The 13,873-nt window shown below is 35.4% G+C and overlaps 1 protein-coding gene across 4 annotated transcripts in view; it reads right to left on the minus strand.

Annotated features, from left to right (window-relative positions):
* Positions 1-13,873, minus strand: part of hth (homothorax) — a 329,596-nt gene that overhangs the window by 289,960 nt on the left and 25,763 nt on the right. For all 4 annotated transcript variants that reach the window (XM_065366196.1, XM_065366195.1, XM_065366194.1 and 1 more), the window contains exon 2: positions 3,286-3,512. In XM_065366196.1, coding sequence (XP_065222268.1) covers positions 3,286-3,512 — 227 coding nt within the window. The remainder of the gene's footprint in view (positions 1-3,285; positions 3,513-13,873) is intronic.

A 13,873-nucleotide genomic window follows, 5' to 3' on the forward strand; every position in this document is an offset into this window, starting at 1 on the left:
GATTCGTTGAACTGTTGAAGATTTTTCAGAAAGAGCCTGAATTGAAATATTATTAAAAAAAAAAAAATCACGATACTTATTTCTGCTTAATTTTTCGCTTGCTGTTTTTATGCGATCAGAATTTCAAAAACGATTGCAGGGCCCCCCTCCCCTCACCCCCAAAGTAACCGGATCTTGATGGGTTAGTTTGAAATTTTCTGATTAATTTTTATTTCGAAGCATCGAGTGTCCCTCCCTCTCACTCACCACTTCTAATAACCAGATCTTGAACGATTATAGTCGACAGTTCTTGCAACAGAGAAGTCTAAATTTGGATTGTTCGATGATATAATTAAATCACGATTAATATTTTCGCTCAAAGCGAGCATCTAGAAGATTATTAGAGCCCTCCTGCCCCCTCCTCCACCACGATACGATTTTAAACGGTTTATTGGTGATTTTTCAACAAAAAAAAACTGTGGATTGCTTGAAAAAATTCGGGATATTTCTGGTGAATTTTTACTCCTCGAATTTAAATAATTTTGTGACACCTCCCCCCCTCCCTCCCGCCTATCAAATTAATCACTAGATTTTTGAAGCGTTCCGTAAACGTTTTTCGAATTATTATTTGAAAAAAGCCTTCGCATTTCTGCTTTTAATTTTATTTGTCACAATTTTTTTTGCTCGAATTGTGCTTCACAATTTTTTTTTTTTTTTATTGCGAGCATCGAGAAGATTATTAGCCTCCTCCCCTCCCCCTCTCCCTCCATAAATGATCAGATTTTCAGCAGTTCACTGGCGGTTTTTCTCAAAACAACTCGTGGTGCGATTACTATTTTCCAATTCAAAGTATTTTCAAAGTTATCAGCTTAGAGATTGAAAATACCTATTTTTTGAGGTAGAGATGATGAAAATCTTCAAAAAAGAGCACATCTAAAATTTCACAGCCACAAGCTAAAAATTTTGAAAGAATTTTCATTCAGCCCATATTAAGACCAACGTGGCTGAATTTTTCAAAAAATCGAACCCTCTCAACAATCGATCGTATTCAATAAGAAAACTATACCAATCAAAAGGCACATTTCGATTGTTCCAAATTGCAGCAAATTTTAAATTATAGATTTTGAATTATTTTTTTCAAATCATACTCCAAACTTGAAATTTGAGCTAATTTTGAGCCATTCTAGTGAGCACTTGAATTTTTTTCTAAATCAGGTCAAAAGAACATGAACCAAATCGAGCTATTCTCTCTACACCATAATCTTCGAACCCTTCATTAAGACGCCACCTAAGCTATTTACCCAATTTAGACTACAATTCGACATAAACACAGCTTATAAAATGCAAAAAAGCCACACCCAATTACCCACATTAAACGAACAATCGTGCAAAATTCCATCACACACTGTCTTAAAAATCATCGGTAAAACCCCTTCTCAGTTCTCACCATCTTCAGACTCAATGCATTTTAATGCGATGAAATTTGACGAAGACACGGACTAATACACGTGCTTCCTCTGCACATGGAAATTTTCGCATACATTTGACCATTCCTGATCACCACCTCATCAACCTAACCTATAAGACGATAAATCATCCAGGAATTAATTTTTCTTCGCGATCGTAAAAAAAAATAATACACTCTTTTACGATCACCTCATCTTTTCCATTATCAAACACGAGTCACGAATCGCATCAAGAGCAATAGCAAGAGTATTGGAACAGTCACGTCTATTTAGACAGACCGCGGCGATCTCCAGCTATGGGTTCGATTTCGATACACGAATTTATGCAAATCCTCAATCCTCATCCACGCTCGTTTAATTATTAATTATCTTCGCATTAATCAACTCGTCGTCGTCGTATGATATACGATATAAGTAGGAAAACTTGCAAAAAAAAAAATCAACACAGATGAGGTGGGGGGGGGGGTGGATCAGGCAAGGCAGTTCGAGAAGATATCCAACATCATAGCTGGTGGTATCATCGTCAACAATATGGATTCGAAAAAATACACGTAAAAGTGATGATCAACTTTGGTGGAAATGTTGTTTCGAGAGAATCATCTTGCAGGGGGGAGGGGGACCGGGGGGGACCACCATTTTAATATTATTCTTTATACGTTTGAATGGTGGACGATGGAGCCAGAGCCAGAGAGCCAGCGTAGGTTATACCAGAATTGAATCACTAATGAAATACCTACCTGGGGCATCGGCGGCTTTCAGACCCTCTCTTCTACATATATCGCAGCTCCTCGTCTCTCAGAGAGGCTAATGTTAATACGCGTCTTATAGTTTTTCGTCTTCTTTTATTTTTTTTCTCTTATATTTTTTTTTCTCTCTCTCTCTCTCTTTTTCTTTTTTTCCTCTCTATACATATTTTCCGTCTCTTTTTCTATACGTTCGAAGCCCATTACCGTGTGCTTTGCCTTAGCTAAACTCGAGTACACGGCATCATCGCCGTATATACGCTATTAACATAACGACCTTACAAAACTAAATCTAGTTTCAAGCTTATTTTATACATATATATTTTTTTGCCTCTCTGTCTTACCTTACCTACCTATGTACTCGTTCATCTCTTCTTAATACGTACATCTCTCCGAGTAAGAGAGAGAATCTCTGCGCGTATGGTTGTGTCTGTGTATAGTATTTCTTTTGCCTCACTCTCTCTCTCTCGCGGTGGATAGTTTGGTCTTTTATTTTTATTCTGCGGTTATTTTTATATATATACGATAATGCGGCATTTATCAAATACACGTTGCTCGGCAGCAAACCAAACGACGTTGTCGATCACACAAGCACAAGAACATCATCTCACAATAAGGGTACAAGACGAAGACGCGATCGACGACTCGACTCTCGTTAGGATGAGAATTCGAGATCCACTACACGTAGGTTCTTCTTATACGATATAAAAAGCCAGATAGGTAGTCTAAAGAGTATACCTATATTATAAAGAAATCCAACCGAGCCATCAAATCACATCGAAACGCAATTAATTCGTTACCAATTATACCGCAATGTCATAAACGACATACGAGCATGCAGCTCTGGCTGCCGAAAATTAAAATGTTAATCAAAATGCTCGTAAATGAGAAAAGTCGTAAAACAAGCCACACACTCGGACCGGCTACTCTTCATCATCATAATCATCAACATCATCATCACCACACACTAAATCCGTGAGCACGCGTTCTCTTTGCTTCTAGGTATAGGCACACACTTTATAATACAAAATTTGAGAGAAAAAAAACCTCGCAGAGGCATTTGAGTATAAGATGACTGACGTAGGTATATTACTTACCCATAAATAGAGTCTTTGTCTCTTTTATGGACGTCGTTGACTGGTGTCATCACGTGATTCGTGGTGACGTGATTAGTAGGTGGAGGAGCTGTATGGAACATATTGGCAGTGTGGTTCATGTGTGGAGAATGATGACTCATTCCTTGTAGAGATCTATGACCCACGTGCGGATCGTACATGGCCCCAGGTCCGGCAGCGTCCATATACGGATGGAGGCCATCGTCGTACTGTAACACAAAAAAAACACACAAAAAGGTTAGAATTGACCATTTATGAAAATAATATTATAAAGAAATGAAAATTTAAATATAGGTTTAAAATATACTTAAGCGAAAATCGAGATTTGGGGTATTATAACATGGGGGGGGGGGGAGAAAAGAGGGCTCAATTTGATTCTTGGATAATTAGCTCGCGGAGTATATTTTAGGCTAGTTTTTGTGGCGTCGATGAAAGTGACTCATTTCACATCAAGATATGATATTCTCGGGGGTACACACGAAGGGGAGGGGGGAACAAGGAGAAGACATAGTTCAAGAATTTGATTGAATTCTTCAGCTTCTCGTATATCGATTTTGCATAATTTTGTGATTTTTCCTTTATTTTTTGAGATTTTTCAGTCCAATTGAATCCCCCCCTCACCACCACCTCAATTTGAACGGTATTTTTACAAATTTTTAATCTGAAGATGAGGATTAATGAAAGTAGAGGAATTTTGACGGATTTAAAAAATTTTCACGCGATAGGTTAAACTAAAAAATTAGCTTGTGATACTTATTCGAAAAAAAAGAGATTGAACTCGAGTCGTTAGTCACTTTAGAAATTAAGGATTCCATTGGTTTCTCGCCAAAAACATGATAAACCATAATATGTCTCACGATTTCTTCAATTTTCAAGCAATTTGGAGGCTTGTGGTCGGAGGGGAGGGGGTTGGAGGGGCTGAATCAAAAAAATAAGTCAATATTCGTTTTCAGCGACTTCAATAACCTAATAAACCATATGTCACAAGATTTTTCTCAATTTTCAGGGAAATTGGAGGGTTGGGGAGGGGGTTGGAGGGGCTGAATCAAAAAAATAACTTGATATTCGTTTTCAGCGCTTCAAAAAACCTAACAAGCCATATGTCACAAGATTTTTTCAATTTCAAGGGAAATTGGAGGGTTGGGGGAGGGGGTTGAAGGGGCTAAATCGAAAAAATAAGTCGATATTCGTTTTCAGCGACTCCAATAACCTAACAAACCATATGTCACAAGATTTTTTCAATTTTAAGATAATTTGGACGATTGAAGAGGTGGAGGGGGGAGTTGGAGGGGCTGAATCGAAAAAATAAGCTGATATTCGTTTCCAGCGCATTCAAAAACCTAATAAACCATATGTCGCAAGATTTTTTCAATTTTCAGATAATGTGAAGGGTTGAAGAAGTGGAGGGAGTGAGAGGGGGGGGGGGTTGAAGGACTGAATCGAAAAAATGAGTTTGATATTCGAATCCAGTGCTTTCGAAAACATATACATAAAACGACATGTCACACGATATTTCACATTTTTTCATATTTTGGGACTCCTTAGTCCTCACCCCCCCCCCCCCATTTCGAGAATACCCATCGAGAAAATTTCGAATAAATAAATATGCACCAATCTAAGAAACGTACGTCGCGTTGTCTGATTTTTTTCTCAAATTTTTAATAATCACAACTCAAGCTTTTAAAGCTTCAAAAAAAAGCTCAATTTTTGACATTTTTAGTTACAATTTTCAAAATTATTCCCGATTATTTTTAAAACACTGCGAAAAAATTGTCCAAATTGCATCAACCGAAAAATACGGTCTTCGTCTCCTCTTCAAGGAAGGAGGGGAGGTGCTGAAGGGCCAAAATTGTCCTTCTATCCTAATTTGGGGAACCTAGAAAATAATTTCGAGCAAAATAAGACAACCCAACCTCAAACTGAGCAGTAATTCGACATAGAAAAAGGGCTAACCTCTTTTTTTACTTTTCAAAACACACATTTTCAAAATCTTCGTGTTTTATTTTCTATTTTAAAATTAAAATTTCTAAAAAAAAATAATCATTCAATTTTTAAAGTTTCAAAGTGAAAAATAAACTTCTCGCATAAAAAGTAGATGTTGTTTTTATGCCTCTCGAAATACAAATTTTCAACATCTTTCGTCCTCACTTGGCCCTCTTCTCTTTTACTTTTTCAAAATTAACATCCTGAATTTTTTTTTTTTCAAATTATAAAACTTTAAAAGCCAAAAAATAAACTCCTTGCTGTAAAAAAAACATCGTTTTTAGTTCTCTAAAAATACAAATTTTCAAAAGTTTTCGCCCTCGTTTCGCTGACATGGGTTCTCTTTTTTTTCAAATCAACGTCTCTAAAAAAAAAATAATCATTGTTTTTCGGCCTCTTGAAATCAAATTTTCAAAAACTCACGCCCTTGTTTCCCTCGGGCCAATTTGTTTCTTGTTTTAAAAAAAAATCATATTTGGGCCCCTAAAAATCAATCAATCAATCAATATTAAATCCAAAATAGATAACGAAAATTTTTGTAAGCCATGTGAATATATTTTATCAATCAGCTAAATTGATAGATATTTTCCCCCTATATCAGTCGCCAAATTTACAGTCGAACCCCCTCCCCTTCCCTTCCCTACTCACCCCTTCTCTTCACCCCTCTAAAAAAACTTCTATATAGTTTCGTCCCTGGAAATGAGGCCACTCTTTGATCCAAAATGTCCAAAAATTGGGAAACCCACCAGATGACAATCAAGAATAACGTCAACCTACGATAAAAAAGCAACATCTTTACGGATTAAAACAGTTTCCAGAGGTCACAATCGAATCGAAACCTCTTCGGGACCGTATAAAAATTCATTTGAACACGACATACGAAAAAAATTAGCATCTGCGAAATTAATCAAGATTATTTCGATGGCTTATCCTTCACCTATACTATACATAAATAATCCAAAAATCGTAGAAATTGAAACCACATCGTCGAAAATACGACCTAAATCGTCACATTCGAGAAATACACAATCTTCGCAAACCTGACCCCTGCACTCTGCAGCTCTTACATTCTATTAAGGCCACATTTGCGCAAACTTCTGCTCACCTGACTGATTAATTACGGAGGCAAAGGTTAAATTACCGAAAAAATTTGTAACCAAGTCACCTACGAGTAGCAAAAATATTACCATCGACCAGTCATCTAAATCGTCTTATGTACAGTAGGTAAGTATTTTTGCAACGTGTCGACACCAAAAATCGGTGAAATTTTCATCATCATAACACGATACTTATTCTTTTCAATATTCATTTTAATGTCACCCAAAAAGTCAACCTACAACAACTATAGCCAAGCATGAGTGATACTGTATTTAAACATCGATGTAGTATGCGGGCATGGGGCTCATTTAAATAACGCCTTAATCGTTCATTTCCGGTCCACCGAGTCTCGGTAGTCTCGACACCTCGACTAAGATTTTCTTTTCAATGTGAAGAAAAAGAAGAAAAAATTCCAGGAATTAGAAATCCAGTTATATCCTGGTGCCAGTTTTAATGGACTTTCTCACTTATCTAATCTACCCTCGCGGAGCCGTTTTCATATCCTCTGGTGCTAGGTAAATGAAATACCAAGTACTAAGTAGCCAAAAATCTTCGAAGAATTTCTATACAAAAAAGGGGAGAGTTTTGAAAAAAATTCATTTCTGGGAACTGATCGTTTATAGAAAAGTGTGGATAGAGCTGGACAATCGCAGGATTAAATTCTGGTCATTCCAGCCAATGAGAGAAACCTTTATAAAATTATTTAGTTATTCAAATTTGAAATTCATACCTTTCGAACTAAAATTTCATACCATTTCGATGATTAATCAACTCCATATCTACGAATTCTGAAATAAAATCACGTCCTCGTCGCTTCGAGAGTTCGAATACCCCGGTCAATGGAAGGAGTTGTACCTCGACGAAAGAATTTTTTTCAATATTTCTCCCACAGGGTTAATCCGGCGCTGAAATTTTTTCAATTTACTCGACTTAGACGACGACGCCGAACAGGAAGATAGCGAGAACTCGACGCGAATACGAAATAAAAAGTATTTTAGATAAGCAAGCGTCAATTCAATTTTAAAACAACCCTTTTCGCGTTAAAATAACACGTTAAGAAGTTTTTTCCCAACAAAATAAATCTTATAAAGTCAAAAGTTTTTTTTCCTTCATCTCGGCATCTCGTTTAAAGAAAAAGAAAAAAAAACGCGAGGGGAAAAGCTTTTCGTTGGCATTTTTCATTTCTTACCAACACCGTGTTCCCTTTTTGTCGGCGTAACACGGAAATAACTAAACGTGGAATTTTATAACGAAAATTCGATCATTTTATATCTCTCGCACGTTGGGGGAGGAAATGATTTTACTTTCTAAACGTTCGATTAGATTAAACAGCCGAGCTACCCTCCAAAAGAAGAAAAAAAAAGATTCGAGTGATTTTTTTTTCTTCAATGATTGCTCCAAAATATATGGTCTTCGGTGGCAAATACCTATAAAGTATAGATTTACCCATAGTCTCGTATTGCAGCGTGTGTGTGAGCCTGGATAACGGGCCCTGTGACCTTTTTCTACATGCAAATACAGTGAAAGTTTTGTTTTGTTACCCTCACCTCGCCTCCGCTCATCATCGAGGTGGTTTTGTTGAATGGTACAGAAACAATGCTCCGATGAATGAAAACAAACAATAAAAACTGCGCGATGGTGCGACGAGGACGAGCACTGAGCAGTAACCCAGGCTGAAGCTAATTTTTAAAAGATTTACAACATTGTAAAGGGCTGTTGTTCTCTATACAATAATGCACAAACCTCAAAAAGGTCGGCTATTCACGCATATAGCCTTCTATGTACATTAGAAATACGGAGAAAAAAATATATCTTTCTTTATTATGGATGCGGACTCACACATACTGAAGCAAAAAAAAAAAAAAAGGCCCCTAAGTAGACCATTGTTACGGGATTTTTTCTCGATATTTCTCTTCCTGATCTATATTTTTATTCAAAACACCTTCTATAACGCATTGAAGTTATATCTTATAGTCTGGTATATGACAATAGGAATAATTACCCCCACCCCCACTCCCACCAATCCTCTGAACGAAATTTTTTGAACTGGACATTTTTTGAATTTTGGTGAATTTTTTAAAATCACATTCAGGCAAAAAATGAGGAATAAAATGAAAATTTCACCAAATTGATCTGGAAAACTGAATTTTAAGATAGACGCTATTTGTGACCTGTCGAATTGATTGGAAACGGTTTCAAATCGTTTTGAGCAGTTCTGAAGCCTCCAGCAGATTTTTGAAATTTGAAATGTCCACAAAATACCATCAAATGACGTGGGAAGTACAAATTTCACGCTGCACTCCACTTTATGCACACTGTTATGTCGACTTTTGGTAAGTTCAAGTGATTTTGGAGATTCCAGCAAATTTTGAACATTCTTGGAGCCTCCAGTAGATTTTTGAAACTTGAAAATTTTCACAAAATTTCATCAAATGCAGTTGGAAAATCAAAATACATTCCTCAAGTTATTTTGGACCCTCCAGCGACTTTTTGGAAATTACTGGAGCCTCCAGTAGATTTTTGAAATTTGAAAATTTCCACAAAATTTCATTAAATGCAGTTGTAAAACCGAAATACATTTTGCAAGTCATTTTGGAGCCTCCAGCGACATTTTGGAAATTACTGGAGCCTCCAGCAGATTTTTGGAACTTGAAAATTTCTACTATATTTCCACAAAATTGCAGTTGGAAAGCCAAAATACATTCTTCAAGTCATTTTAGAGCCTCCATGGACTCTTTGGAAATTACTGGAGTCTCCAGCAGATTTTCAAAGCTCGAAATTTCCATAAAACTTCACCAAACAAATGTGGAAATCTGAAATTCACTCTGCATTTCAATTTCATCACGCTATTGAGTAGACTGCAGGCAGGTTCACGTCATTTTGGAGCCTCCAGTGACTTTTTAAAAATTACTGGAGTCTCCAGCAGATTTTTGGAGCTTGAAAATTTCCACAAAATTTCATCAAATACAGTTGGAAAGCCGAAATACATTCTTCAAGTCATTTTGGAGCCTCCAGCAACTTTTTGGAAATTAATGGAGTCTCCAGCAGATTTTCAAAGCTCGAAATTTCCATAAAATTTCACCAAACAAACGTGGAAATCTGACATTTACTCTTCACTTCAATTTTATCACGCTATCAAGTAGACTGCAGGCGGGATCACGTTATTTTGGAGTCTCCAGTGACTTTTTGGAAATTACTGGAGCCTCCAGCAGATTTTCGGAACTTGAAAATTTCCCTAAAATGTCCACAAAATCGCAGTTGGAAAGTCGAAATACATTCTTCGAGTCACTTTGGAGCCTCCAGTGACTTTTTGAAAACTACTGGAGCCTCCAGCAAATTTTTGGAACTCGAAAATTTTCACAAAATTTCATCAAATATGCAGTTAAAAAGCCGAAATACATTCTTCTAGACATTTTGGAGTCTCCAGTGAATTTTGGAAATTACTGGAGCCTCCAGCAGATTTTCAATACTCGAAATTTCCATAAAACTTAACAAACTAAGTTGGAAATTCTTCCTATCACCAATTGCGGAACTATTATGGATGTATTGTACAGGCCAAGTGGACAACTTTGACCAACATCTCGACAACCAGAAGTTGTGTGGAGCATTTAAATCACATTTATTATCCATCGTTGTTGGATTAATTAACGAGATGTATGCAGACGATACAGATACCTGTGTAATATGTAACTATTCAACTATATGTATAAGAGAAGTGCGAGTAACCGTGACTAATTCGATTTATTCGATCGAAGCGTTGATTTTTTTCACTCTGTATCTTTTTCTAGATCGATTCAAAGCTGGAATGCAGCGCGGAGCGCGCTCTTCTGATAACCTCGAGCGATCTTACGTTTTCATATAGGTATAGGTATATGGTTCGCGTGTCTGTTACACATTACTCAAAGCCATATACATTTCACTCTGATTCGCTCTCTCACTCGGGTCTATTTGTTTGATTGAAGTGAAAACACACTCTTTATAGGTAGGTAGTAATAGAACAGTGTGAGAAAATGCGATGACGGGGCAATAATGGGTGAAAAAAATCAATTAATACAAATTGGCGGGCGTCGGCCGGCTCGCGAGGCTCGAGCCTGAGTCTTCCCCCCCCCCCATAGTTTGCTTAAATTACAACGCGCGTAAAGAATTATCTATAATCGTAAAAATCGTAAAAACAGAAGAGAGTAAGAAGAAGAAAAAAAAACCATATAAACATGCCATTTACTCCTTAGGTGTGTAATGTTTGGTGAGCTGCAGTGTGCGTTCGAGTTGGAATAAAATAAAACTTCCACAAAACGAAATTTATAAGCCATTAAAACTGGTTGGTTGTGTTATGGGTGCTTTACGCGAAAGATGGGAAATCAGTTTTTATGTTGATGGTGTAGTAACCAATTTACGCTGTCGTTAGGCGACTGAAGAAGTTAAATTAATGGTAGACATGCTCCGAGTATTTGTCGTCTGCTGAGCGTCGTCGTTATATGTTGTATGTGAATGTTCGTTTAGTTTCTGTCTCATTCACACGTACGTACGACAGAGATGAGAGACGAGAGCATATCACACAACCTATGGTATGGTCCACGAGGAATTTTTTACCCCCCCTTGTGCCCTGCTTTTGTTGTGATGCCTAAATCACCGCCACCATCCCATCACATCGTCTTGTGTTGTCGTCGTCGTCGTTGTGTCTTCGATTGCAAATTTATGACCGAATGAAACAAACCGACGAAAAGAAGAGGTTAATTTTTAAAATTATTCTCTTTACTCTAGAAAATAGTCTCGTTGACACGAATTTATTCTCGTATTCGAGGACGTAGTCTCTAACCATCGATGAAATTCCACAGATTGTGAAATTTTTTAGAAAACGAGATGCTACGAGTACGATGGTGGAGGCACAACCACGCATCATCGATCCGTACCCGTCAATTTGTTGTTGGATAATATGGTTTTAAAGTTAATAGGTCTCCTTTGGTCTTTGCTCTATGATTGGAAAGCCATAAGTCTCCTGTTGTATTAGACCTATTCGCATGTGGAATGGTGTAATTTTAGTACATCGTGCGTAACGTGACAACTAACCGAAAATTACTATCAATCTGTTTGCTCTTTGGCTGCTCCTGCTAGAGCTTGTGCCCTCATACACTGATTGATTAAGTGTTATTTCTAGTTCTCCTTGTAGTATTGATGGGATTGGTAGAATGGTTTGGGAATTCTTGAGCAAAGATCACGTGATCGAGCTTATAAAAAGGTGACGTTATTCCCAACCCTGATTTTTTTTTTTTTGAATAAGTATGATGAAATCCGAATTGATGTTTTCTCATCATTTCTCATCAATTTGATCAAATTTTGATGTAGAAAGATGTGTTTTGAAATTTTTCTTCGATATGAAGAGATTCGAGTTGATCTCATCGCATCTCTTTTCATCAACCAGATCAAATTTGATAAAAAAAAAAAAAAAACAAACTAATTCAATATATTTTGTGGCTCTATTTCTGGTTTTTTTGTTTGTGAGGGGGGAGAGGTCTAAAAATTTAGAAATTTTGATACTTTGGACCTGATCAATGGAACCAAATCGGTTTCAATTTTGGATTCACGTATCTAGTTTAATATTTGGGATTGTATGTTTCAAGTTTTGGTTTTTGGAGTATATTTAGAACCCGATGGGACCAAAATCTGTTCAAATGTTGGATTCAACATTAAAATATGACGTAGAAACCCCATTTTTCTGAAAAAAATAACGTTGATTTTAGGACCTCCTTTCCTATATTTAGAACCTTTGAAATCAAAATTGGATCTTCGCTGTATTTTTAGAGTACTCGATTGTGAGCTTTCGATTAAAGTAAAGAATAAAAATTAAAAAAAAAAGCTTCCTTGCAATTATAAGAGCAAAATGAAAATTGCCGAAACTTTTCATACAAATTGCAGTTAAAATTGACTGAAAATTGATGAAAGATTATGAAATAATTACAAAAATCATTTGCAAAATTATCATAATTTGATCAAATTTGATGTCAAAAAATCTCATTTTATTATTTTTTCTAATTTAATTAGATCTAATTTTATCTTTTTAGGCCTCCTTTCATCAATGTCATCAAATTTGATTTCAAAAGATCTAATTTTATCACTTTTTTCCCTCATGTGATGAGATTTAATTCAAATTCTCCTCATCACCTTTCATCAATCTAATCGAATTTGATATCAAAATACGTATTTAATTTGATATGATTTTTCCTCTCAGTTCTCTCTTCATTAATTTGATCAAATTTGATGTCAATTTTTTCTGATTTGATTAGCTCTAAGTAATTTAATCTTTTTAGGCATCCTTTAATCAATTTCATCAAATTTGATGTCAAAATATCTAATTTGATATGATTTTTCCTTTCAGTTCACTCTTCATTAATTTGATCAAATTTGATGTCAAAAAATCTCATTCTATTATTTTTTTTTCTGATTTGATTAGATCTAATTTAATCTTTTTAGGTCTCCTTTCATCAATTTCATCAAATCTGATGTCAAAATATCTAATTTGATATGAATTTTCATTTCAGTTGTCTCTTCATCAATTTGATCAAATTTGATGTCAAAAAATCTCATTCTATTATTTTTTTTTCTGATTTGATTAGATCTAATTTAATCTTTTTAGGTCTCCTTTCATCAATTTCATCAAATCTGATGTCAAAATATCTAATTTGATATGAATTTTCATTTCAGTTGTCTCTTCATCAATTTGATCAAATTTGATATCAAAAAATCTCATTTTATTATTTTTTTTCTGATTTGATTAGCTCTAATTTAATCTTTTTAGGCCTCCTTTCATCAATTTCATCAAATTTGATGTCAAAATATCTAATTTGATATGATTTTTCCGTTCAGTTCTCTCTTCATCAATTTGATCAAATTTGATATCAAAAAATCTCATTTTATTTTTTTTTCTGATTTGATTAGCTCTAATTTAATCTTCTTAGGCCACCTTTCATTAATTTCATTAAATTTGATGTCAAAATATCTAATTTGATAGGTATGATATTTCTTTTCAGTTCTCTCTTCATCAATTTGATCAAATTTCAAATTTGGTATCAGAAAATCTCATCTTATTATTTTTTTCTGATTTGATTAGCTCTAATTTAATCTTTTTCAGCCTCCTTCATTAATTTCATCAAATTTGATGTCAAAAGATCTCATTTTATCAGTTTTCCCCTCATATGATGAGATCTAATTTGATTTCTCTTCATCTCCTTTCATCAATCTAATCGAATTTGATGTCAAAATATCTAACTTGATACGATTTTTCCTTTCAGATTTCTCTTTGTCAATTTGATGAAACTTGATGTCAAAAGATCACTTTATCATTTACCTATTTTTTTTCCTGATTTGATGAGATCTAATTTGATTTCTCCTCATCTCTTTTCGTCAACCTGAACAAATATGATGTCAAAATATCCAATTTATTCCAATTTGATACGTAGCTATCATTTTTCTGGATTATGATGAGATACAATTT

The sequence above is a fragment of the Planococcus citri genome, chromosome 5 (assembly GCF_950023065.1).
Source record: "Planococcus citri chromosome 5, ihPlaCitr1.1, whole genome shotgun sequence".
NCBI classification, from domain to species: domain Eukaryota; kingdom Metazoa; phylum Arthropoda; class Insecta; order Hemiptera; family Pseudococcidae; genus Planococcus; species Planococcus citri.